This window comes from Rhinopithecus roxellana, chromosome 9, assembly GCF_007565055.1.
Source record: "Rhinopithecus roxellana isolate Shanxi Qingling chromosome 9, ASM756505v1, whole genome shotgun sequence".
NCBI classification, from domain to species: domain Eukaryota; kingdom Metazoa; phylum Chordata; class Mammalia; order Primates; family Cercopithecidae; genus Rhinopithecus; species Rhinopithecus roxellana.
In genome coordinates, this window is record NC_044557.1 from 1,275,210 (window position 1) to 1,302,671 (window position 27,462).

The 27,462-nt window shown below is 45.0% G+C and overlaps 1 protein-coding gene across 4 annotated transcripts; it reads left to right on the forward strand.

Moving 5' to 3' along the window:
- Positions 1 to 2: 2 nt before the first annotated feature.
- On the forward strand, positions 3 to 27,451 carry LETM2 (leucine zipper and EF-hand containing transmembrane protein 2). Of its 4 annotated transcripts, XM_030937453.1 has the most exons (12): positions 645 to 723; positions 3,882 to 4,541; positions 5,884 to 5,964; positions 9,905 to 10,358; positions 11,784 to 11,927; positions 18,264 to 18,401; positions 18,844 to 19,044; positions 20,506 to 20,625; positions 22,350 to 22,463; positions 24,879 to 24,971; positions 25,293 to 25,391; positions 26,142 to 27,451. In XM_030937453.1, the coding sequence occupies exons 3-12, from the start codon at positions 5,918 to 5,920 to the stop codon at positions 26,202 to 26,204; spliced, it is 1,473 nt and encodes a 490-aa protein (XP_030793313.1). In that variant the 5' UTR covers positions 645 to 723; positions 3,882 to 4,541; positions 5,884 to 5,917; the 3' UTR covers positions 26,205 to 27,451. The 4 variants fall into 4 exon arrangements, with proteins under 4 accessions (XP_030793316.1, XP_030793315.1, XP_030793314.1 ...); XM_030937456.1 differs by lacking the exons at positions 645 to 723; positions 3,882 to 4,541 and adding an exon at positions 3 to 77; XM_030937455.1 differs by lacking the exons at positions 645 to 723; positions 3,882 to 4,541 and adding an exon at positions 16 to 133.
- The last annotated feature ends 11 nt before the right edge of the window (positions 27,452 to 27,462 follow it).

A 27,462-nucleotide genomic window follows, 5' to 3' on the forward strand; every position in this document is an offset into this window, starting at 1 on the left:
GGGAGCGCGAACCAGGAACGCCCGCGGCCGCTAGCGTCTGGAAGACTAGGGAGACTGGGCAAGAGGGTCGAGGGACGGTACGTGGGAGAATGACACACAAAACACCCCGGGAAGCCGGAGGAGGCGTGGAAAGGTGGGGCCCGGGAGGTAAAACAGGGCTCGGCGCGTTCAGTGTGGCTGATTAAAGAACAGCGCGCAACTAGCGCCATATGGCGCTCCTCAGAGTGACTCGGCTCTCTAGCTTCTGGGGTTAGGAGCGACCGTCGCACGGTCCCCGGTGGGTGACCGCGCGAGGGCGGGGCAGTCCAGGCGACCCCTCGGCAGTCTCCAGTCCTACAGCTGTCAGGGAAGGGCTCCCATTCCAGGAGGGTCTGCATCTGGAAAGCCGGGGGCGATGCAAGACCGCCTTGGCGTCGGTCTCCCTCTCAGCCCCGGCTGAATTGTCAGAGGGTCCGCCTTCCCCGGTTGCAAGCAGTAGGAGGCCGGGCCGGCGGCGCCGGCTCGCTGAGGGAGCGCCCCGACCTCCCCGGCAGGCGCCGGCCCCGCGCGCCTCTTCCTGCCCGGCTGCGACCCGGAGGCTTGTGGGTAACCGGGAGGACGACGTCAGCGCCGGCCGCATCCCCGGGTGCCCCCCAGCCGCGGGAGACCGCGAAGGCTCCGTGACCGTCACGTGCCGGGGGCCGCGGCTGCTAGCGGCCAGACCTTCGCATCGAGGGACATGAGGTACATTTGTCCTACACGGCCCAGATAAGAACGAGAGGAGGAACCGGGAGGCAACTCTCCGTCATCCTTTAGCCCCCCGCATCCTAGGAAACGTATGGAAAACAATGGAAGGTTAAGTGTGTGCACAGTGCTCTAGCCCTGCAGGAGTGTGCCGACCAGGTGATATTTCCTGGGGCCTGGTGATAAGGATTTAGAAGGTTACAGCACAGAGACGGGAACGTAAAAAGGAAACACAGGCAGCAAGCGTATGAGGAAACCGATACTCTCTGTTCTGAGAATAAAGCCGTTTTACCGCTAGACGTCATACTCTCTGTAGACGTTATAGTGCTGGATGTCTTTGGTACTATTACAAGAAATTAGATGTCTGTTCTCTTTATCACTTAAGGAGATTAAAAGATTCCTACAGATCAGTTATTTAAAAGGGCACTAATTATGAACTAGTTTTTTTTTTTTTTTTTAAACGTAACCCGGTTAATAATACTAAGGGTGATACTGAGAATTGTCAGTTTTGGCCGGGCGCGGTGGCTCACGCCTGTAATCCCAGCACTTTGGGAGGCCGAGGCAGGCGGATCACGAGGTCAGGAAATCGAGACCATCCTGGCTAAGACGGTGAAACCCCATCTCTACTAAAAATACAAAAAATTAGTTGGGCGTGGTGGCGGGCGCCTGTAGTCCCAGCTACTCAGGAGGCTGAGGCAGGAGAATGGCGTGAACCCGGAGGCGGAGCTTGCAGTAAGCCAAGATCGTGCCACTTCACTCCAGCCTGGGCCAGACTACGTCTCAAAAATAAATAAATAAATAAATAAATAAATAAATAAATAAATATTCCCATTACTATTAATAATTAAATATTTTTAAACGTATGCTTTAAGTAGTACCACAGGTTAAAGCTATCAGTAAAAGCATACTTTTTATTTGTGATATGCCATTTTAAAACACAGATGGCCAAAGCGGGCCACCAAGTCTAGCTTAATTCTATCTCCAGGAAAGAGGGATTAAATTAATCTTTTTTTTTTCTATGAGCCTTTCTACTTCCATTCTTCGTTTTCTTCCTCCTGTGTCTTCCTTGCTTTGTTGATAAACTGTTGCCTTCAGCTGGCACCTGGGTTTCTCCCTTGAAGAGAAGCTAGTAAATTGTCCCCAGGGATCTTATATTAGCCTGTTTCTAATAGCTATGCTGACACCAAGAGTTTAAAATTGGAGTTATGTGAAGTAGATGCATAGTCTTTTCCTGAAAAGCATTACAAAATACAGTTAGTAATATTTGATCTGGTGGCATATGTAGGAAAATGGCCATTAAAAATAATAGTTTACATTTTCAGTATCTAACATCTTCTGAGGTTTAGACGATGATTACTCTTCGCCATAGAAAATGAGCGAGGAACTCATTAAGACAGCAATCTAGGCCGGGCGCGGTGGCTCAAGCCTGTAATCCCAGCACTTTGGGAGGCCGAGACGGGTGGATCACGAGGTCAGGAGATCGAGACCATCCTGGCTAACACGGTGAAACCCCGTCTCTACTAAAAAATACAAAAAACTAGCCGGGCGACGTGGTGGGCTCCTGTAGTCCCAGCTACTCGGGAGGCTGAGGCAGGAGAATGGCGTAAACCCAGGAGGCGGGGCTTGCAGTGAGCTGAGATCCGGCCACTGCACTCCAGCCTGGGCGGCAGAGCGAGACTCCGTCTCAAAAAAAAAAAAAAAACAAAAATCAAAAAACAAAACAAAACAAAAAAAAGACAGCAATCTAACACAGTTCTCAGGGCCAGAGTCATGGAGGAAAAAATATTTTTTAAAAAATTTCTCTTCTGAAGATTATATACAGAAATTCCTTACATGATAAATCTGTTACCGTGAAAGTCAAAGAAATTGCGAAGTCTCATAACTAGGGAAGACGGACATTACTTTGAACAAACAGATTTCAATAAGAAGGGTTCTTAGCCCTTCACTTTTTAGGATGGGATTGCTGACATATGGCCATGGTAGAAAACCTAGCTCATTTTTCAAATACTGGGCATGGAGTCGTTCATCTGGTTTATGAATACTTAATAATATTCACTGTGCCTGGTTGTAAGTGAATACAATGCATGAATAAGAATATTTCCCCGTATAAAATGTCTCCCAGGGAACTGAAAATATATTTGCATCCTTTACGATCTCTTCCAGAAAAGTACCAATACATGGTAGTGCAACGATTAATTTATGAAATTAGTATGAAAACTACATCTACCTTCTAGAACTCAAAATTTGACCACCAGGAATTTTCAGTGAGGGAAAAGTAGAGTCCAAAGCTTTGTAGATTTTAATTCTGGTAAACAGAACGTGAAGTGAAACCTTTATGTGCAAAGTTGAACATCAGACATGCACAAAGAGACCTCTAGTGGCCAAACTGAAAAGTTTTGCCTGTTTAACAGTTGATCTATTTGGTTATTAGCTGAAAAATCCTTTGTGGATTAAAAGCAGTCTGCATTTTTTACTGACGTTTAATACCGCCATCTTCCATTCTTAAAAATATGTAGCCCAGATGAGTAAAGTCAGTGGTCAGCTCACATGTTAGGAGACGTATTTTCCGTGAGAAAGCGATTCCTTGCTGTATGGTGGTCGAGTAGAGCCACTAAGAAAAAAAAAAATTTTTTTTTTTGAGACGGAGTCTCGCTCTTGTTGCCCAGGCTGGAGTGCAGTGGCGCGATCTCGACTCACTGCAACCCCGCCTCCCGGGTTCAAGCGATTCTCCTGCCTCAGCCTCCAGAGTAACCGGAACTACAGGGGCACGCCACCACGCCCGGCTAATTTTTGTATTTTTTTAGTAGGGACAGGGTTTCACCATGTTGGCCAAGATGTTTTGTATCTCCCGACCTTGTGATCCGCCTGCCTCGGCCTCCCAAAGTGCTGGGATTACAGGCGTGAGCCACCGCACCCGGCCTAAAAAAAATTTTTTTTAAATCTTTCTTCTGGAGCCAGATAAAATGGATGGGAAAAGATAACCGGGGAACGAGAATATTTCTGGATCTTTCATTTTCCCAAGATGGCTCAGTTGGCCATCCTAGGAACTGAAGTGCCCTCAAACCTATAGTGTCTGTCATTTCACAGCTACTATAACATATATTTTATATGTTGAGATTTCTACACAAACTATTAATCACAAACAACACTTGTTAAAGGAACATTGAGGAAGCAAATATTTTTAGAAGAATACAGATTTCCATATGAAGATTTCACAGTATTCCGGCCTCTGGAAAGGAATGCGCTCCTTCCAATTCCCGCCCTTTCTGCGGCACCATCAAGTCCTCTCCGCGCCCCTTAGGCAGTTCCGGAGTTGCAGGGGCCGAGGGAGAATACATCAAAGTGATGTCATTCATGACTCCGAGATGGTTACCATGGCAACTGTCAGACCTATTACTCTGTCAGTAGGGTAAGAGCCTGTTTAGTCTTCAATCAAGGGTTTCCTCGGGCGTTAACCACTGCCTGCAGAGTGTGGACTGGCAGAAAAACGTTACCCTAGGGCCCCCCAGCACCAACGCTCCTTAAACCAAGCCCCACAAAGAAGTCACTTCGGCAATGGGAACGCGGCTTTGCGGCTTCCTGGGCTGCTAAGGTGAAGGACTCCCACCCTCCCCAGAACTTGAGAGCTTATTGGTTGGTGATGTCGTCACTCAGAGTGACATCAGGGGCAAGGAAAGAGGCGGAGCCGTAGAGACTTGGCTTCTGGCCCTTCTAGCTTGGGGGTCCGGGGAAAGAACTGGGAGGACCTAGGCTGCCGTTCCGCGGAGCCCGGCCGAGGAGGTAGGGGTGGGCAGGCCCAGCCCTCAAGCCGCGACCTGGTGGGCCTCGCATGCCTGTTTTTCCTCCGGAGCCCGCTCCGTCCGCATCCTGCTCCTCTCATCCTGCTCCTTTCATCAGCGCCCGATCCAGGCTTCCTGACCGCTTCCAGTTCCCACCACGCTCTCCTCCGCCCACGACCTCATCCCCGCCAGTCCCCAGCACAGTGCGAACCCTGAAGCTCGGCCTCTCCTCCCCCGCACAGCGCGCTCAGTCCTTTCAGTCCCAGGCCCTGCTTCTCCTCGGCTTCATTTCCAACAACCCCGATCATCCACGAGGGTCGTCGTTCCAGTGCCTGTCCCACCCCCGCACCAAAAAACCAAAGCATAACCCCCAGACCTTGCCGCATGCAGGCCGCGCACACAGCACGGGCGCCGAAACCGCCAGGCGAGGAAGCCGAGGGCGCGTTTTGCTCCCGTGGGGTGATGAGCAAAGTCGAGGGAGTCCGGCAGCAGCGGGCGTGGGGCAGTGCCAATGCGAGTGCTAGTGGTGTCCGCCGCCCGGGAGCGCCGGGGCCCGAGCGGATTAACCGCCGCCTCAGGTGTCGTCTCCCGCCCGCGAAACGCCACCCACCGTTAGTGTGGGTCCAGAGGTTTCGAGCCCCTGTTCAAAATGTCAGCTCTGTGGCTGAGGTTTCTATTCAGGAGAGGCCCTGGAACTCCTTTTCCAGCCTCAAGAGAGCAAAGCTGCCATTGGGAGATGCTAGCTCTTCTGCCGCTCCTCGCGACCCTTAGCAGAAAAGCGCCCCTGGATGGAGAAGGGTTTTGGTGAAGGTTATCTACAGGTTCAAAGCTCAGTTTGCGCTCTGGAGAATCACTAGCAAGGGAAACAGTTTTACCTCCACTTGAGCGATTAGTAGGTTCCATGTCTACCTTCATCCACTGCTACATAGATTAGTGGGTACTTCCAATCTTCAGGGTTTGGTACAGCTTGCCTAAACATAGAACAATGCTAACTGAAAAGAAACTCAGGATATCCACTTTCTACCTATATTTTAAGGCTACAAATAGGTATATATTGCTCTACTTTTTAAGTACTTGGCAATCATTGAAGTTGCACTACTAGATACTATTGACCAGAAATCAAAATATCTCTGAAGACCGTACCATCTTCATGAGCGACATCATCTTAGAGATCATTACCATTTGTTGGAATCTCAAGGTACCATTCTCAAGTCCAGAGCTAAGAAAATATCTGATTGTTGGAAATTAGCTTGAAGGAGATTTTGTATCTTAACTATGCAAATGTTCTACCTTTGCAATAGTTAAAAACACTAAAATCCTGATGTCTTTTAATTGATGTGTTTTTAAAGTACTAAATTGTTTACTTACTCCTTTTGCCTAGGTCCCTATGTTAACTACTTGAGACAAAAATAAATATGGCCTTCTACAGTTATAATTCAGTCTTAGCTATTGTTCGAACAAGGTAAGCATTGGAGTTACCCCCCAATATGAACTTAATTCTTCTTTTTTTTTGTAAATTTATTTATTTATTTTTATTTTTATTTTTATTTTTTGAGATGGAGTCGCACTCTGTCACCCAGGCTGGAGTTCAATGGCACAATCTTGGCTCACTGCAACCTCTGCCTCCCAGGTTCAAGCTACTCTCCTGCCTCAGCCTCCCAAGTAGCTGGGATTACAGGTGTTTGCCACCACCTCCGGCTGATCTTTGTATTTTTAATAGAGACAAGGTTTCACCATGTTGACCAGGCTGATCTGGAACTCCTGACCTCAGGTGATCTTCCTGCCTCAGCCTCCCAAAGTGCTGGGATTACAGGCGTGAGTCACCTCACCTGGCCTGAACTTCATCCTTCTAGATGGAAAGGATATGTGTAAAAGGATTGGTTTAGTACACAGTTAAAAGTTTCTTGGAGGCCGGGTGCAGTGGCTCACACCTGTAATCCCAGCACTTTGGGAGGCCAAGGCGAGGGCACTGCCTGAGGTCAGGAGTTCGAGACCAGCCTGACCAATATGGTGAAACCCTGTCTCTACTAAAACTACAAAAATTAGCTGGCATGGTGGCAGGAGCCTATAATCCCAGCTACTTGGGAGGCTGAGACAGGAGAATCGCTTGAACTCGGGAGGTGGAGGTTGCAGTGAGCCAAGACTGGACCACTGTACTCCAGCTTGGGCAACAAGAGTGAAAATCCACCTCAAAAAAAAAAAAAAAAAAAAAAAAAAAAAAAAAAAGAAGAAGATGTAGTTTTTTTTTTTCTTTTTTCTTTTTTTGGGATGGAGTATCACTCTGTTGCCCAGGCTGGAGTGCAGTGGCATGATATCTTGGCTCACTGCAGCCTCCACCTCCCAGGTTCAAGAGATTTTCCTGCCTCAGTCTTATAAGTAGCTGGGATTACAGACATGCACCACCATGCCCCACTAATTTTTGTATATTTAGTACAGATGGGGTTTCGCCATGTTGGCCAGGCTGGTCTTGAACTCCTGACCTCAGGTAATCCGCCAGCCTGGGTTTCCCAAAGTGCTGGGATTATAGGCATGAGCCACCATGCCCAGCCAGAAGATATAATGGTTTTAGAGTGACATCTCTGTAATTGATGAACATCATGTGAGGCCCTTAGATGTAAAGCAAGTAAAATGGTTGATGAACAGCCAGTCTTAGGGCATATTTGTGTCCCATTACGGTCTGTTACCTTTTTTTTTTTTTTTTTGAGATGAAGTGTCACTCTATTGCCCAGGCTGGAGTGCAATGGCACGATCGTGGCTCCTTGCAACCTCTGCCTCCTGGGTTCAAGTGGTTCTCCTGTCTCAGACTCCCGAGTAGCTGGGATTACAGGCGTGCACCACCATGCCCACCCAGCTAATTTTTTTGTATTTTTGTAGAGACAGGGTTTCTCCATGTTGGCCAGGCTGGTCTTGAACTCCTGACCTCAAGTGATCCACCTGCCTTAGCCTCCCAAACTGCTGGGATTACAGGCATGAGCCACACTGCCCTGCCACCATTTATTTATTCACTGAGAATAAATAAAGACTATTCACTGAGCACTTACTTTTCCCCTTTTGGCCATTCAAAGAGTATTTTATCTTGGCATCCTTCAAAAATAGTCTGAGGCTGGCTGCAGTGGCTCACACCTATAATCTCAGCACTTTTGGAAGCCTAGACAGGAAGATAGCCTGAGCCCAAGAGTTCAAGAATAGCCTGGGGCCAGGCTCACACCTGTAATCCCAACACTTTGGGAGGCCGAGGTGGGCGGATCACAAGGTCAAAAGATTGAGACCATCCTGGCCAACGTGGTGAAACCCCATCTCTACTAAAAATACAAAAATTAGCTGGACGTGGTGGCACGCACCTATAGTCCCAGCTACTCAGGAGGCTAAAGCAGGAGAACCTGGGAGGCGGAGGTTGCAGTGAGCCGAGATCGCACCACTGCACTCTAGTCTGGGCAACAGAGCGAGACTCCGTCTCAAAAAAAAAGAACAGCCTGGATAACATAGTGAGACCTCATCTCTACGAAATTTTTTAAAACTAGCTGGGCGTGGTGGTGTGGGCCTGTAGTCCTAGCTACTCAGGATGCTGAGCCTGGGAGGTCGAGGCTGCAGTGAGCTGTGATCACACCACTCTACTCCAGCCTGGGTTTTTAACACCTTAAGAACTAAACCAGGCATGGTGCATGTGCCTGTAATCTCAGCTCCTTAGGAGGCTGAGGTGGGAGGATTGCTTGAGCCCAGGGGTTTGAGGCCAGCCTGGGCAACACAGCAAGAGTCTGTCTCTTAAACAAAAAGAAAAAAAAAAAAAGAGCCAGGTGTGATGGCTCACGCCTGTAATCCCAGCACTTTGGGAGGCCGAGGCAGGCAGATCACTTGAGGTCAGGAGTTCGAAACCAGCCTTGCCAACATGGTGAAATCCCGTCTCTACTAAAAATGTAAAGATTAGCCAGGTGTGGTGGCGGGCGCCTGTATTCCCAGATACTCGGGAGGCTGAGGCAGGAGAATCGTTTGAACCCAGGAGGCGGAGGTTACAGTGAGTCAAGATCGCGCCACTGTGCTCCAGCCTGGGCAACAGCGTGAGACTCTGTCTCAAAAAAAAGAAAAAAAGAAAGAACCAAGACAAATTTTTTGTTTGTTTATTTTTGTTTTATTGTTTATTGTTTTTTGTTTTTTTTGTGAGACAGAGTCTCGGTCTGTCACCAGGCTGGAGTACAGTGGCGCAATCTCAGCTCACTGCAGCCTCCGCTTCCTGGGTTCAAGAAATTCTCCTGCTTCAGCCTCCCGAGTAGCTGGGACTACAGGTGCACTCCACCATGCCCAGCTAATTTTTGTATTTTTAGTAGACGGGTTTCACCATGTTGGCCAGGATGGTCTCGATCTCTTGATTTCGTGATCCGCCCCCCTCGGCCTCCCAAAGTGCTGGGATTACAGGCATGAGCCACCATGTGTGGCCCATATTTTTATTTTCAAACAATCTGATATGATAGTTTAACTGCAAACCCTGGGCTGTTGCAATACCAGAAGGTAGAGACCCTTAATTGGGGTGCCCAATTCTAATTGTGTGGTTTTTTTGTTTTTCGTTTTTTGTTTTTTTTGAGACGGAGTCTCACTTTGTTGCCCAGGCTGGAGTGCAGTGGCATAGTCTTGTCTCACTGCAACCTTCACCTCCTGGGTTCAAGCAATTCTCCTGCCTCAGCCTCCCTAGCAGCTGGGATTACAGGTGCATGACACCATACCCGGCTAATTTTTGTATTTTTAGTAGGGACTTGGTTTCACCATGTTGGCCAGGCTGGTCTCGAACTCATGACCTCAGGTGATCCACCTGCCTTGGCCTCCCAAAGTGCTGGGATTACAGACATGAGCCACCGCGGCCAGCCCTAATGTTCTTGAAGAATTTAGGTGAAGGGTATTTCAGCTGTAAGTTGAGGAGTTCAAAGACACTGCATAGGTAAGGCAGTATTATGTGACTGGTTAATTCCTACAGTGACCATCAAATGTGTCTTTGAAACAATATTCCTTGGCCAGGCATGGTGGCTCATGCCTATAATTCCAGAACTTAAGGAGGCCAAGGCAGGCGGATCACCTGAGGTCAGAAGTTTGAGACTAGCCTGGCCAATGTGGTGAAACCCCATCTCTACTAAAAATACAAAAATTAGCCGGGCGTGGTGGTCTGTGGCTGTAATCCTAGCTACTAAGAAGGCTGAGGCAGGAGAATCGCTTGAGCCCAGGTGTCATAGGTTGTAGTGAGCTGAGATCGTGCAACTGCACTCCAGCCTGGGCAATGGGAGTGAAGGAAAAAAAAAAAAAAGCTGTTGTATTTTGACCGGATGTACTATCTATTTATTTAATAGTTTGTGCTTTATGATAGTGTGTGCTTTGTAATAGTATGTACTTAACTCAGAGAATGTTGCTTTTTATTCCAGATTCCCTAGCCATTTTGTCCATCCTACCTGCTCTTCTTATTCCCCATCATGTGCATTTCTTCACTTGCCAGATTCCCATTTAAATAAGACATGTATGAAGAACTATGAGAGCAAGAAGTACTCGGATCCTAGTCAGCCAGGCAATACAGTACTTCACCCAGGAACTAGACTAATACAAAAGCTACACACATCCACTTGCTGGCTGCGAGAGGTTCCTGGCAAACCTCAGCTGGAGCAAGCCCCAAAACATCCACAGGTGACGAGCCCTCAGGCCACAAAAGAAACTGGCACGAAGATTAAAGAAGGCGAACAATCTTATAGACAAAAAATCATGGATGAACTTAAATATTTTTACAATGGATTCTACTTACTTTGGATTGATGCCAAAGTTGCTGCCAGAATGGTTTGGAGGCTGTTGCATGGACAGGTCCTGACCAGACGAGAGAGACGAAGGGTAGGCAAGAATCATATTTGAGAAAGAAAATGTGAAATTAAAATGAACTATTTGGGAATTCAACTATTTAAATTCAATGTAAACTTCATCTTAAAAATCCCAGAGTAGGAATAACAACTGCTGGTGAGAACCAGTTTCTTGTCTGCAATTGACTTACTGTACAACTTTAGTCAGTATTCTGGAATTTGTTATATATTTTCCTGTAGAACAGTTTTTTAAAAAACTTTTATTTTTTATTTTTTAACGGTTCAGGGGTACATGTACACATTTGTAGAATGGTTATGTTTTTTAAATTTTTCCAAGAAGTTGAGAGGCTTCATGTTTCAACTGTTGTTAATATATTAAGCAGATGCATTTTAAAACCCAATTTTGGCCGGGCGCGGTGGCTCAAGCCTGTAATCCCAGCACTTTGGGAGGCCGAGACGGGCGGATCACAACGTCAGGAGATCGAGACCATCCTGGCTAACCCAGTGAAACCCTGTCTCTACTAAAAAATACAAAAAACTAGCCGGGCGAGGTGGCAGGCGCCTGTAGTCCCAGCTACTGGGGAGGCTGAGGCAGGAGAATGGCGTAAACCCGGAAGGCGGAGCTTGCAGTGAGCTGAGATCCGGCCACTGCACTCCAGCCTGGGCGGCAGAGCGAGACTCCGTCTCAAAAAAAATAAAAATAAAAAATAAAACCCAATTTTGGCTGGGCACGATGGCTCACACCTGTAATCCCAGCACTTTGGGAGGCCAAAGTGGGCAGATCACTTGAGGTCAGGAGTTTGAGACCAGACTGGCCAACACAGTGAAACCCTTGTCTACTAAAAAAAATACAAAAATTAGCCGGGCATGGTGGCACGTGCCTGTAGTCCCAGCTACCCAGGAGGCTGAGGCAGGAGAATGGCTTGAACTTGGGAGGCGGAGGTTGCAGTGAGCCGAGATCGTGCCACTGTACTCCAGCCTGGAGTGAGACACCGCTGCAAAAACACAAACAAACAAAAAAAACACTTTTAAGTGATACAATGCTATTAAAGTATGGACCCTCTAACATAGATGAAGTCTAGGAGATGCCAATAATATTTTTATTGTCATAGACTTCCTTTAAGATATCCCATAAAAATTGCTTCAGAGCTATGGTAAACAGGAAAACTCTGCCTTTTCATTTTTATAAACAGCTGCAGAAAACCTGTCTTGGGTTTTTAACACTTTAAGAACCAAGCTGAGCATGGCCCATAGGCCTATAATCCTAGCTCCTTGGGAGGCTGAGGTGGGAGGATTGCTTGAACCCAGGAGTTTGAGGCCACACAGGGCAACATAGCAAGACACTATCTCTTAAAAGAAAGAAAATGAACCAAGACAGGGTTTTTTTGGTTTTGTTTTTGATTTTTGTTTTTGGCATGCCCTAAAATAATGAATATTGCATATGCATTTAATTCTATAGCTGTTGAGAACTTGTGTTGATTTCTTCCGCCTCGTTCCATTTATGGTGTTCATAATTGTACCCTTCATGGAATTCTTATTACCAGTGTTTCTGAAACTCTTCCCAGAGATGTTGCCATCAACTTTTGAAAGTGAATCCAAAAAGGTATGTAGGATTTTTTAACTTTAATAAAATTTAATAAACTTTATTAGAGGAGTTTTTAGGTTTACAGAAAAATTGGGCAGAAAGTACTACTTCTCCCCACCCCACCCCATCACAATTTCTCATGTAATTAATATCTTGCGTTAGTGTGCTATATTGGTAATGATTAAAAAACCAATATTGATATGTTATTATTAAAGCTCATACTTTAGGGTTCACTCTTTTTTTTTTTTTTAGAGACGGAGTCTCGCTCTGTCCCCCAGGCTGGAGTGCAGTGGCCGGATCTCAGCTCACTGCAAGCTCTGCCTCCTGGGTTCACACCATTCTCCTGCCTCAGCCTCCGGAGTAGCTGGGACTACAGGCGGCCGCCACCTTGCCTGGCTAGTTTTTTGTATTTTTTAGTAGAGACGGGGTTTCACCATGTTAGCCAGGATGGTCTTGATCTCCTGACCTCGTGATCCACCCGTCTCGGCCTCCCAAAGTGCTGGGATTACAGGCTTCAGGCTTGAGCCACCGCGCCCGGCTGGGTTCACTCTTTATGTTGAAGCAGTTCTGTGGGCTTTGCAAATGCATAACTTCATGTATCCACCGTCACAGTATCATACAGAATAGTTTCACTGCTCTAAAAATCCCCTGTGGGCCAGGCACAGTGGCTTACATCTGTAATTCCAGCACTTTGGGAGGTTGAGGCAGGTGGATCATCTGAGCCCAGGAGTTTGAGACCAACCTGGGCATCATAGTGAGACCCCATTTCTACAAAAAATGCAAAAATTAGTTGGGCATGGTAGCTCATGCTGTAGTCCCAGCTCCTTGGGAAGCTGAAGCAAGAGGAACGCTTGAGCCCAGGAGGTCGAGGCTGCAATGACCTATGATAGTGCCACTGCACTCCAGCCTGAGTGACAGAGGGAGACCCTGTCTCAAAAAAAAAAAAAAAAAAAAAAAAAAAAACTCCATGCTCCACCTATTTGTCCCTCTCCCTTCCTCCCCCAACCCATGGCAGCCTCTGATCTTTTTTATTGTCTCTGTAGTTTTGCCTTTTCCAAAATGTCATGTACTTGGGATCATACAGTGTGTAGCCATTTTAGATTGGCTTCTTTCACCTAGCAATATGCATTTCAAGTTCTTTTCATGGCTCAATTCTTTTTATCACTGAATGATAGTCCATTGTATGGCTGTACCACAGTTTGTTTATCCATTCTCCTATGAAAGGACACCTCGATTGCTTCCAGGTTTTGGCAATGATGAATAAAACTGCTATAAACACTTATGTACAGGTTTTTGTGTGGATGTAAGCTTTCAATTCATTGGGGTAAATACCTAGGAGAGTAATTGGTGGATCGTATGGTAAGACTATGTTTAGCTTTTAAGAAATTGCTAAACTGTCTTCTGAAGTGGCTGTATTGTTCCATATTCTTACCAGCAAAGAATGAGAGTACCAGCATTTGATGTTGTCAGTGCTCTAGACATTAGCCACGAAATAGGTATGTAGTGTGGTATCTCACTGTTTTGATTTGCAATCTCCTGATGTCACATGATGTTGAGTATCTTTCCTGTGCTTATTTACCATTTGTGTATCTTCTTTGGGGAGGTGTCTGTTTAGATCTTTGGTTGACTTTGTTTTCTTTTTTGAAAAGAAGTCTTGCTCTGTCACCCAGGCTGGAGTGCAGTGGTGCAATCTCAGCTCACGGCAACCTCTGCTTCCCGGGTTCAAGTGATTCTCCTGCCTCAGCCTCTCGAGTAGCTGGAATTAAAGGTGTCCACACCGCGCCCAGCCAATTTTTGTATTTTTAGTGGAGACAGGGTTTCACCATGTTGGCCAGGCTGGTCTTGATCTCCTGACCTCACGTGATCCGCACACCTCAGCCTCCCAAAGTGCTGGGGTTACAGGCGTGAGCCACTGCATCTGGCCCTTTGGTTGACTTTTTAATTTTTTTTTTTTTTTTCTGATTGTTATTTTGAGTTCTTTGTATATTTTGGGTAAAAGTCCTTTATCAGATATAATATGCAGATGTTTTCTTCTACTCTGTGGCTTATCTTTTCATTCCCTTAACCATGTATTTCACAGAGCAAGTGCTTTTAACATTAATGACATCCAGCTTATCAGTTTTTTTCTTTCATGACTCATGCTTTTGGTGTTGTAGCTAAAAACTTAATTGCCAAACTGAAGGTCACCTACATTTTTCTCCTATTTTATTCTAGAAGGTTTATAGTTTTCTGTCTTACATTTACGTCTGTGATCCATTTAATTAATTAATTTATTATTTATTTATTTTTTTGAGATAGAGCCTTGCTGTGTCGCCCAGGCTGGAATGCAATGGTGCGATCTCGGCTCCCTGCAACCTCTGCCTCCTGGGTTCAAGCAATTCTCCTTGCTCAGCCTCCTGAGTAGCTGGGATTACAGGCATGTGCCACTACACCCAGCTAATTTTTGTATTTTTAGTAGAGCCAGGATTTTCCCATGTTGGCTAGGCTGGTCTCGAACTCCTGACCTCAGGTGATCCACCCACCTCGGCCTCCCAAAATGCTGGGATAACAGACGTGAGCCACTGCTCCAGGCTGAGTTAATTTTTATGAAAACTGTAATGTCAGTATATAGATTCATTTCTCTCTTTTTTGTATGTGGATATCTAGCTTTTCCAAGACCATTTGTTGAAAAGATTTTCTCTTCTCCACCAAATTCTAACTTGATTTTAACAGTCAAAAGAATAAAGAGAACAGGCTGGATGCAGTGGCTCATCCTTGTAATCCCAGCATTTTGGGAGGCCGAGGTGGGAGGACTGTTTAAGCCCAGGAGTTCAAGACCAGCCTGAGCAATATAGCGAGACCCCTGTCTCTAAAAAAAAAAATTTTTTTTAATGTAAAACAAATTAGCCAGATGTGGTAGCATGCACCTGTATTCCCAGCTACTTGGGAGGCTGAGGCGGGAGGATTGCTTGAGCCCAGGAGGTTGAGGCTGCAGTGAACTGAGATCATGCCACTGCACTGCACTCCAGCCAGGCAGTGCAAGAGTGAGATCCTGTTTAAAAATAAAAGAATAAAGAAAACAGAAATCCACTGTTACTGCATTGACTAGTGGAATAGTAGGTATGATTTAGTCAGCACAACAGACCTGTTCAGCAGCCCCTGAGAAGAGGGAGCCTTCATTGAGTGTGGCAGTTACTCTGCAGGCGAGAAAACAGAGGCAGCTCCTTCCTTCTCCCCTTTCTGTGCCACTCTACTAGACAGCGTAGATAGCATATGGTAAGAAGGTGTGAACAAAACATTATGAGAAGACAAAAAGTGCAACTTTTTTTTTTTTGAGACGAAGTCTCTCACCATCACCTGGGCTGGAGTGCAGTGGCACAATCTTGGCTCACCGCAACCTCCGCCTCCCAGATTCAAGCAATTCTCCTGTCTCAGCCTCCTGAGTAGCTGAGATTACAGATGCCCAGCTAATTTTAAGGACAACTTTTAAATCAGTAAGATTGGGAAATTTTTCACAGAAAAGGTAACTTTGGAACTGAGACTTAAAGAGTAAGTGGGATTTTACCAAAGGTATTCTGGATAAAAGGAATAGCATTTAACATGGCTCAGTGGCATAAGAGAGTATGATGTAATCAGAGACCGCTGGTTGGTTATTTGTGGTTGAAGTAGGCAGTTCCAGGGCGTCAACGACAGGAAACAGACAAAGTGATGTGTTGGGGTCAGGTTGGAAGGCATCCACCAGCTTAAGAATTTAGGCTTTCCCTTTGACCATGGTGAATAATGGAAACAGAACGTTTGAAGCAGGGTAGCTGGGTGGATGACATGATTGGATCTGTGTTTTGGAAGAATAATTTTGCTGCAGGAGGGGCTGCAGAGGGTAGAGCCAAGGAAGGGAAACAGCTGGAATGCTAGCCCAAGAGAGAGAAGACAGAGAATACATTATGAAATTAACAATAAGAATAAAGTCTTGAAGGCTGGGCGTGGTGGCTCATGTCTGTAATCCCAGCACTTTGGGAGGCTGAGGTGGGTGGGTCACTTGAGGTCAGGAACTTGGTACGAGCCTGGCCAACATGGTGAAACCCCATGTCTACTAAAAATACAAAACATAGCCTGGCATGGTGGCACGTGCCTGTAGTCTCAGCTACTTCGGAGGCTGAGGCAGAAGAATCACTTGAACCTGGGAAGCAGACGTTGCCAAGAGCCAAGATCGTGCCACTGCATTCCAACCTGGGTGACGGAGTGAGATTCTATCTTTAAAAAAAAAAAAAAGTTTTGAAGACAAATTCGGGATACCTTCACAGGATAAAATCAAATTACAATATTTGACTGCCTGGCAATGGTTTAATTTGCTTACATTTAAAATAATCAGCATCTAGAATTAATGCCATAACATTCCAAGGAAAGTATTAGTGAATTCAGGAAGATGGGGGGAGTAGAGGAAGTGATTTATCTAAATGTTATCTCTTTCCTGAACACCACTCATTCCCTGAAACATACAAATATGTCTACATCATGGCCACCGTCTCAGAAAATTCTTGTTTGCTTTGTTCCATGGAGAGAGGAGCTTTCTGTTTACATCAGATCACAGCACCATGTATTTCTCTTTCATAGCGCTTACCCATTATGCTTCTATATTAATGTGAAGAATTATGGTATTATCATTAGTCACTAATGTTTGTCTCTCCCACTATACTAAAAGTTCCATGATGGCAAGAATTCTTACCTGTTATTGTTCATTTTATCTCCAGTACCTAATACATGGTAGATGTGCAATAAATAAATGGATGGATGGAAGGATATGGATGAATGAAATGGCTAAGTGGGTTTTGTTTGTTTGTTTGCTTTTGACAGAGTCTTGCGCTGCTGCCCAGGCTGGAGTGCAGTAATGCAATCTCGGCTTACTGCATCCTTCCCCGAGGTTTAAGTGATTCTCCTGCCTCAGCCTCCTGAGTAGCTGGAATTACAGGCATGTGCCACCACGCCTGGCTAATTCTTGTATTTTTAGTAGAGACAGGGTTTCACCATGACAGGCCAGGCTGATCCCAAACTCCTGACCTCGGGTGATCCACCCGCCTCGGTCTCCCAAAGTGCTGGGATTACAGGTGTAAGCCACCTCACCCGGCCACTAAGTGGGTTCTGATCATGCTATTGTGTGATTTTGTTGTTGTTGTTATATCTTTTACGATCCATCTAAAAATCAGTGATTCTTAAGATTGGCTGATCATTAGAATCTCCTAGGCAACTTAAAAATATACAGATTCCTGTTTTTCTTTACCACTGAGTCCTGACTGTGGTTATTTTGAAAATGCTACCATAGTACATTTCTGATGATGAACAAGGATTAAGAAACACCAGCCAACAGTGTCCTACGAGTATCCATTTACTTTTCTTTTGTGTAGTGCTGTGTTCATGTCTGTTAGAGCACTTAACTCATTGTATTGTAATTACTTATGTCTGTTTTCTATTAAACTGTAAGCTACATTAGTGTAGAGTCCATTTCCTAGTTTTCTTTTGTTTGTAAAGCAAAACCCAGGGCCACTCAAACAAGGAGTTGGCTCAACTGGCAGCCTGAATAGTTTGCACCAGGTTAAGAGATAGCATCTCATTCTTGTCTGGGTGCCGTAGCTCAAGCCTGTAATCCCAGCACTTTGGGAGGCTGAGACGGGCAGATCACTTGAGGTCAGGAGTTCAAGACCAGCCTGGCCAACATGGCGAAAATCCCTACTCTACTGAAAATACAAAAATCAGCCCGGTGTGGTAGCGTGTGTCTGTAATCCCAGCTATTTGGGAGGCTGAGGCAGGAGAATTGCTTGAACCTGGGAGACAGAGGTTGCAGTGAGTCAAGATGGTACCTCTGCACTCCAGCCTGGGTGACAGAGCGAAACTCCATCTCAAAAAAAAAAAAAAAAAAAAAAAATTAGCCAGGTGTGGTGGCACGCACCTGTAATCCCAGCTATTCGGGAGGCTGAGGCAGGAGAATTGCTTGAGCCCAGGAGGTGGAGGTTGCGGTGAGCCGAGATCGTGCCACTGCATCCCAGCCTGGGCAACAGAGTGGGATTTCATCTCAAAGAGAGAGAGAGAGATAGTATCTCATTCTAAATAATGATAAAGCCTCCCATTGGGGGAACATTTTGCATCTATCAAATGCTTATGATTATTGTATTAGTGAGAAACAAAAGTAAGGAGACAAGTTCCAAATGGAGGCTTCTTTTTACTTGCTTTGGTCTCACAAACCCATTCAGCTATGCCGGAGCATCATGTTATTACATGATGTAGGGATGAGCAATAACAAGGAGACAGTTGTTTTTCTCCCATCTTTATCTACCAATTTGCATTCATGAAGGATTGAGTAACTTTTATTCTTCTACCATTAAGGAAGAAAAACAGAAAAAGAAAATGGCTGTAAAGTTGGAACTAGCAAAATTTCTTCAAGAAACCATGACAGAAATGGCAAGGAGGAACAGAGCCAAGATGGGCGATGCCTCTACACAGCTGTCATCCTACGTGAAGCAGGTGTCCATCTTTTATGTAATGCCAAACAACTTCAGGGTTGGGAGTTATATGAAAAACACATGTCATCATGGATTTCCCAAACTGTTCACCATCTTTGGAATTGCAAATATCTAAATTATGAACATACAATATTGTAAACATTTAATATTATAAACATTGATAGTAGTTTGCAGAAAAGCCTGTCTTAAGTAATCAGCATGTTGAAGACATTGATAACTTCTTGGAAAGAACAGTAGACTTAGAGTCAAACTTCCAAACTCCTGATTTTTCAGCTGATGTAGTTTGACTTCGGATGGATATCTTTTCTTTATACCACGAGACCTATTTCCAGATGTCAGACAGAGTCCCATAAATGCTTTGGTGTCTCTTTCAAATAGCCTATTGGGAAAGTTAAATTAAGTAGGAAACACATTTTAATTGGCCTCTTTGTCCCACTGCGTAGGTCCAGACAGGCCACAAGCCCAGCACAAAGGAGATAGTTCGCTTCTCCAAACTATTTGAGGACCAGCTGGCCCTGGAACACTTAGATCGCCCTCAGCTGGTTGCCCTTTGCAAACTGCTAGAAATGCAGACTTTTGGAACCAACAACCTGCTCCGCTTTCAGCTCCTGATGAAACTGAAGTCTATAAAAGCAGATGATGAAGTAAGAGCTTAACCATAGCTCTAGGGAATTAGCAAGTTTTTGGGAGATACCTTAGGGTGCCTGTGGGACAAACTGTGCAGTATTGTTTTTGTTTTTGAGACGAAGTCTTGCTCTGTTGCCCAGGCTGCAGTGGCGCAATCCTGGCTCATTGCAACCTCTGCCTTCTGGGTTCAAGTGATTCTCCCACCTCAGCCTCCCAAGTAGCTGGGATTACAGGCATGCACCACCACACCCAGCTAATTTTTCTATTTTTAATAGAGACGGGGCTTCACCATGTTGGTCAGGTTGGTCTCAAACTCCTGACCTCAAGTGATCTGCTCGCCTCAGCCTCCCAAAGTGCTGGGATGACAGGTGTGAGCCACCACGCCTGGGTGGAAGTGCAGTATTTTCCGTTGGGTCTGGTCATGTTGGGTTCTGACAAAATGAGTGGTTTAAACCACCATTACCATGACAACTTGAAACTTGATTACTCATTTGAGGAGTTGTCATCCCCTTACCCATTTATTGAGAAGGCCATCATAAGCAGTTAGTAATTTGGATGTCTTAGCTGGGACTCATCTAAAGCAGTTAGGACCTGCTGGGAAGGAAATAGCAGCTCAGTAGATTCCTGACAAAGCTCTGCTCCCACACTTGTGCTCTTATACCGGGAAGCTGGTGCCAAAGTCAATATTCTGCTGGGCGCATTGGCCTGCCAAGAAGGGGTAGTTGGCTTGGTATGCAAAACATAATGCTGGGAGGAAAAGCAGAGCCTCAACACCTTGTAGAAGAAAGGCACCCTTGGACTATAACTACTAATTAGGCTTTTTGAAAAAAATGGAAGGAATGTTTCTTGACTCAGAATCAGCTGCTTCATAAGCATTCCGCCTAGGGGAGCAGGTTTCCCAGAACTGAGAAAGCATGATCCCTTTGGCCCCATTTAGATTTCAGTTGTTGCTCTTAGAGCTTTGCAATAAACAATACTGGTCCCAGAAATACCATAGTTTTGGGTTACGCCAAGCAGAAACTGTGTTATTTACTGAGGGAGTTTTGTGGATCAGTGTGTCAGGGCCATTTCTGGGGGTGGTGGGGGGACAGCAGGGGAAAACACTACAGTGACATGCAACAAATGGTACATTGTGAGCTTTTCAAGTGAACTACTTTTTTCTAATGAACCATAAAGCTGCCACGGAAGAGAAAAGTAGATATGTCACAACCAGACAAAATGCAGATCAAGAGGGGAAATAATTACTCTGATGACAGAATGTTGGGGAGGAGTTGTGCAAATATCCCTAATATTGCTAATACCTGTTGGCAGGATTCCCGTTATTTCAATTGCCACCTCCCTATGCCTTTGCTGCAGCAGCCAGTGCAAGGTACAAAGTGTCCAAGCCTCCAATTCTTTTTCCACTGATTTACTGGAATTTAGGGATTACATAAAATTGGAATCAAAAGCTCCAACTCCATCCCTTACATTTCTTTCAGATAATTGCCAAAGAAGGGGTGAGGGCATTGAGTGTATCAGAACTACAGTCTGCCTGTAGGGCCCGAGGGATGAGATCATTGGGTCTCACGGAGGAACAACTGCGACAACAGCTCACGGAGGCAAGTAGCAGCACCCCTCCGGGGTCCTCTTCCCTAGAACTCTCTTCTACAATATGCAGACCTCCTTATGTGATTTCTCCTTTGCAAGTGAACCATCTTACCTAATTTGCCTTATTTCATTGAGCAGTGGGATGTTGCAGAACTAGGTTGATTTTTGACTTTGATTGGGATCTCTATCAGTTTTCCATTGCTGCCTACAAAATGACCATGAACTTAGTGGCTTAAAACAACACCGGTATATTAGCTCACAGTTGGTAGGTCAGAAGTGCAGGCTGTCTTCCTTTGGAGGCTGTGGGAAACGACCTGCTTCCAAGTTCATTCAGTTGTTGGCTGAACCTAGTTCCTTGCAGCTGTTGGACTGTCTTTGTTTCCCGGCTGGCTGTGAGCCCAGGGCTACTCTCAGCATCTAGTGGCCACCTGTATTCCTTGCCTCTTGGCCTCCTTCATCTGCAAAGCCAACATCAGAGAACTACTCATATGCCAGAGCTTCCTTGTGCTTGAAATCTCCAATTTCCCCTGTGTTTGACCTCTAGCCCCCAGACTGAAGGTCTCATGTGATTGGTGAGGCCCATCCAAAGAGTCTCCCTATCTTAAGGTCAACCGACTTGGGACCTGAGTTACACCTGTAGAATCCCTTCACACAGCACCTAGAATACTGTTGAATAACTAGGAGAGAGTGTGGGTGCTGCAGGGACAAGGTGTCTTGGAGCCACCTTCGAATTTTGACCTACTCCACGTAGTGTAAAGGGTCCTGGCAAAAATTTCAGTTCAAGGCCTGTTATCTGTGTGAATCTGTCTGGAGGTCCCCACTTTGCCTGGTGGCCCACCTGGGGCTGCTTTTCAAATAGTGCCCCAAACCAACACACGCTGTGTTAACCCATGTTTAATATTTTTCCTCAGATAGCATATTTGTATTTTAAGAGCATCCATGCTTTAAAACAAAGGAGTAACTCCTATTACATTTCATTCCCATCATTGTAAAAAATGCCATGAAGAGTGTGCAGATAATCTTAGGATACCAGCCATGGCTTGGAAACCGTGTTAGGTCACTTTTTCCTCTCATATGTCGGACCAGCTCTGGTTGGAAGACAGCACATTGTAGAGAAAGATCCTTAAAATCATGTATTTCTTGAACGTTGCTATGACATGGTCACTGCACAAGCTTTGTGAATATTTTTTTATGGTACTTTTTGAATTTTATCTTTTGTGCATATATTACTGATCTTAAGAAGACAGGGTTTCACTCTGTCACCCAGGCTGGAGTGCAGTGGCATTAACACAGGCCACTGCAGCCTCAAATTCCTGGGCTCAAGCCATTCTCCCACCTCAGCCTCCCTAGCTGGGACCACGGGCATGTACCACTATACCCAGATAATTAGAAATTTTTTTTGTGGAGACAGAGTTGCCCTGTGTTGCTCAGCCTGTGATTTATTCTTTCACATTATCTACACTTTGTCCAGAAGATACTTGACTGGGTTGACAGTTTAATTGAATTCTCCGAGAGTGATTCCACCATAGTGAAGGAGTCGGCAGCGTACCCCCTCAGTGCAGAAGCCAGGGCTGGGCCCCTGTCCGTGTTCTGCCGTTACTCATCACCTGAGCGGCTTGGCGGAAGGGGCGGGGGCGGTGGGAAGGTGTCAGCGAGGGAGGCGGTAGATCACCGCGGATCACTCCGGCTCTGGCGTTCTGTGATTCTCACGTGTTGTTCCCCTCCTGTTCACCAGTGGCAGGACCTCCATCTGAAGGAGAACGTCCCTCCTTCCCTTTTGCTCCTGTCCCGCACCTTCTACCTGATAGATGTGAAGCCCAAGCCTATTGAGATACCACTCAGCGGGGAGGTGAGTAACTGGGCTCATGGGCACCCTCAACGTCCATCCAGCTGAGGCCTCTCCATAAACACGTGGTGTACTCCTGCAGTCAGAGCAGGCATTTCTTTTAGCCTTTTAGAATTTGGCCCAACTGGCTTTATGTTTTAAAAATTCCTGAAAAACCAACCAACCACAACAAAACAAAGGCCGGGCACAGTGGCTCACGCCTGTAATCTCAGCACTTTGGGAGGCCGAGGTAGGTGGATCACCTGAGGTCAGGAGTTCAAAACCAGCCTGACCAACATGGTGAAATCCCGTCTCTACTAAACATACAAAAATTAGCAGGGCATGGTGGCGGGCGCCTGTAATCCTAGCTACTTGGGAGGCTGCGGCAGTATTGCTTGAACCTGGGAGGCGGAGGCTGCAGTGAGATGAGATCACGCCATTGCACTCCAGCCTGGGCAACAGAATGAAACTCCATCTCAAACAAAAACAGAAAACTGAAGCCACTCAGACTACCTGCAGCCTTAAGGCTGCTACTGCCTTTGAGCCCAGTTTGAGAATTTTACTAATAGGAGCAGTTTATTCCTTTTCCTTAACTATCTCATCTTCATTAGCAGACACGTGTGTGTGGGTGTTGCTGTTGCTTTCTCCTTTTAGACTGAATGTTTGCTGTTCATTTGTCCAGATTCCTATTAGTTTTTAAGCATTGAAGAGCTGATCTAGAATGCCCTTCAACTCATTTCCTTAGTCATTTTTCTTCCGGGTGTTGTAGGGAAGAGCATAGGATTGGCCCAGTCACTATAGCATCTTGCTCCGGGCCCATCAGAAAGGGCCTCCCGCTTCTATAGCTGGTGGCTTCCTGTCTGACTCAGAACCCCACATGAGTAAGAAAGGAAAGACTCTTGTAGAAGATACTACACTGTGGTTTAGGGGATTAGTTCAAGTACTAAGTGAGGGCCATTTTATATCTTAATTATGCTGTTGACTCCTTGGACAAGCCAAGGAAAATTATCTGAAGTCCAGTATGAAAACCCAACTTCAGGAAACACCATCTTGCTTTCCCTTTTCATATTTCTAGAGTAATCTGGTTTTGGGATTTGTCCAGGAAAAACTCTAGGGAGACTAGGAGCAGTTTCAGAGTATAGACCACGTTCTAAAAGGCAGGCTAGTGGGTTCTTATTCTATCCAACTCAAGGAACCATTCATGTGAGACAGACCAAAGTCAATAGTCATTCTTAGATTGCTCTCAGGGGCTAGGAAATCTTGGAGGAGCTCACTGTCTCAGCTAAATTTGGGTTCTCAGAATTATTCTAGAGGGCCATCAGCTCTTTATCCAGACATTGCTTTCTGGAGTGGGTGAGAAAGGAATTAAGGACAAAATGATAAGCTCCTAAGCAATTTATTGGCTTTTTCCCACCCATGTTTTTAAACTTCTATTCTCCATGTATATATACAAAATGAGAACAAGTAGCATGCTAGGTTCTGTGAAGAACAGAGACATCAAATATACTGTAATTTTGGATGTATGTAGCCTTATCCCTCCAAAGTACACAAATAACTTCCAAAGCACAGTGATATATTTTTCAAATCTAATTCCTAAAGATAGGTTAGCTAGCTATTCTATCACCACCCCCATTCTTATCGTAATCTATAATACCACTCCTCTCCCCATCTTCCTTGCATTACAGGAGCTTACCATTTTAGTAAATCAGGCTATTTTATCATTTATTATTAGATGCTAAAAATGAAAAAGATGCAACATAGACCAAGTTATATCAATGCTATTAGAAAATAACTGAGACCAGGTGCGGTGGCTCATGCCTGTAATCACAGCACTTTGGGAGGCTGAGGCGGGCGGATCACCTGAGGTCAGGAGTTCAAAACCAGCCTGGCCAACATGGCGAAACACCGTCTCTACTAAAAATACAAAAATTAGTAGCCAGGCATGGTAGTAGGCGCCTGTAATCCCAGCTACTCAGGAGGCTGAGGCAGGGAGAACTGATTGAACCCGCGACAGGGAGGTTGCAGTGAGCCAAGATTGAGCCACTGTACTCCAGCCTTGGTGACAGAGCAAGACTCCATCTCAAAAAAAAAGAAAAAAGAAAAAAAGAAAAAAAATAATTGAGAAATTGCTTTTTTTTTTTTTTTTAGGCTGACAGCAGGACCAGTACCATCAGTGGTTTGCTAATGATTACTTTAAATGCTAGAATCTATCCGAGTGCAACTTTTGTATATAAAGTACTCAAAACTCAAAGAGAAATAATACTAAGTTGCTATGTCAGGGGCATATTTCATGTTACTCATAAAGGGTGGAGCTGGAGGAGGAAGCTAGGGATTTAGTGGAAAGCAAATTGTGCTAAAAAAGGCATTGACTACTATAAAAGTTTCTGGGTTTTAGGAAGAGCAGAAAGCTTATGATACATAAAATGTTTCTCTCCCCAGGCTCCAAAGACTGATATTCTTATGGAATTACCTACTTTCACCGAATCTAAAGAGAACATGGTGGATCTTGCACCTCAACCGAAGGGAACTAAGGTTAGACAGTTATTTTCCATTTGGTTAATTAAAAAGTGAAAATAGCAATGGGTCAATTTCTCCTGTTTTAATCTCCTTAATGAAACTGAAATTCAATACAATGTTCCTTAATAAGGAATACTTATTGTACTGTTCGATCTGTTTCTAAGAGGAGGCTTATTATTTGGCTATATGTAATTAGGTTCCAGATTTTGCCTTTTGAATCCTGTGCCAGGATATGAGGTAGCTGTGACAAGTTCCTGGTAGTCAAGGTAGTGGACTGTAGATTAATACAGATTTTGTTTTAAATCAGTAACCCAACTCTTGGTTCTGATGTTTAAGGATGAAGACTTTATACAGCCGCCACCAGTTACATCATCACCCATAACACCATCAACACCTATTTCATTACCTAAAGGATCCATCACTCCTAAAGAAGCTGTAAGTATCTTTAATAAATGAAAAAGAAAACCCCTCTCCCTCCAGTTATCTTTAAGGTAGTGAGAATCTAGAATTAGTCCTGTTGCAAAACACTGCACAATTCTTCCTGTTGTCCAAACAGGAAATTGTAGGCTGAACTTTAGTCATCTTATAACCATGTTTTTTTACTTCAACTATCCAAAAGCAAAAAACAACCAATACAATTGTGGGTCAGACTCAAACATGCTTAGAAGCCAGTTACAATATAGGCAGACCCTTTTTTTCTTATGTGCCAGATAGAAATAGTTTCCATGTGTTGTGTATTTTACACAGGCTTCTGATGTCAGGAAACACTAGCTGGAAAGCAACTTGAATTTCAGGAGAAATGCACGTAAATAAGAAATTATCTATCATCCAGTCTTCCCAATTGGGTGAAGGGATTTGGGGCAAGAGCACAGGGCATGAAGAGTAAACAATGGGGAGGTTGTGGGAGAGCTGAAGTGGGAAGTGGCTCCTGTGGACCAAAGACACGGCTGGCAGGACAATCTATTAAGACACATATGGGGTAAGCCCAGAAAAGCATCCCAAGGCACACACAGACCTTGTTTTTTGTAAATCTCCTGTATCTTTTATTACCATGGTAAATTATAATCTCAGATTTGACTTTGTGGTCTGCCACTATTTTGATTAAGAAAACAAAAATGGCATTCACTCCTTAAGAACTTACATGTCTGTAACTAATGCCTACAGTCCTTTTGTTTTTACGCCTAGACACTCCAGGCCAAATCACAAATGACGGCCCAGAACAGCAAGGCTAGTTCAAAAGGAGCATAAGGACTACTTGAGGATGGAGCTCACTCTCTCCAGCTTCCGGCCCTCAACAGTGGCATCTGTAAAGGATCTCCCAGCTAAGACTCTCTGTCTGGCTTCAGAGAGTGGATCAGTCATTTAGCCCATGGGGCAGTCCTTTGAGGCCTGGTAACCATTCCAGGTGATGTGAGTAGTGAGACCAAGTTCAGACCCCTTATAAAAATATAATTGCGAAGTCCCATTTCCTCTGTGCCATTGTCACCCCACTCAACTTTGTATAAAGCCCACCCCCCACCATGTTGTTTTTTTAGTTTCATGTGTACGTCCCTTAAGAGGGGAAATTTTTTGCACAATGGAATCAGCTTGGCACCTTAGATACCTCTGTCTCCTATGGCTTGGAATTCTGAGTAAGAACTTGGAAGTTCCAAAAACCATTTTAGGAGCACCTGATTAACTTTCTGAATGATCCACCAGTAGAATCAGCACCCTGGAAACAAAGTACCTTATGAGACGGGATGGATATACTCCCCAAAAGATCTTTCTGGATATAATGAAGCTTCTTGGAGAAAATGGGGAGTTAAACAGACTGGCAATCAGAAAGATTTGGCTGCTTCTGACATCCCCCTCTTGGGCCTGCAGAGGCTGCAGCAATCTGCTAGGCAGCCACTCTTCTAGCGCATATGGCTTTCATTAGCCACCCTTTTGCTAGGAAGCATAATTAAGGGTTTAAGCCTTAATCATTTGTTTGTGTTGGGTGTGTGTGTTTCTGGCCAGTTTGTCTTTCACAAGACTATTTATTAGTCATAGGGGTTGTGAAGGTCTGATATAATCCCTGTGCTACCCAGCAACAAGTATCACATTAGGATATTTATGTTTGGTGTTTTCAGTATTAATAATACTGAAATAATAGACTGCCATGCAGCTGACCAAGGGCTTTCTTCCCTTGGGGAGTGGTTAGAAGGCCAAAGGTATTTCGGCCTGTAGGTGATAAAATTAGATTTACTTGCTGTGGTTAGACAGCAGTCAGTTAAAATAAGTAAAACTCAACTGTCCTGTCTGGGATCACCTAAATGAGGAATGTCACCAGCACTTCACAACAAGAATATGTATTCTACAGTGCTTTCTAAACTTCTGCTCCATCAGAGAAGCCCCACCATGTCCCACTAATGAAGCCCAGTTCTTTGGGAATGATGAATCCCTACTGTGCAAATACAGCAGTCATGGATCCTGCCTAGCGAGGTGATTCACAATATATTTTCCCGTTTCAAAAATGACGGGTGTT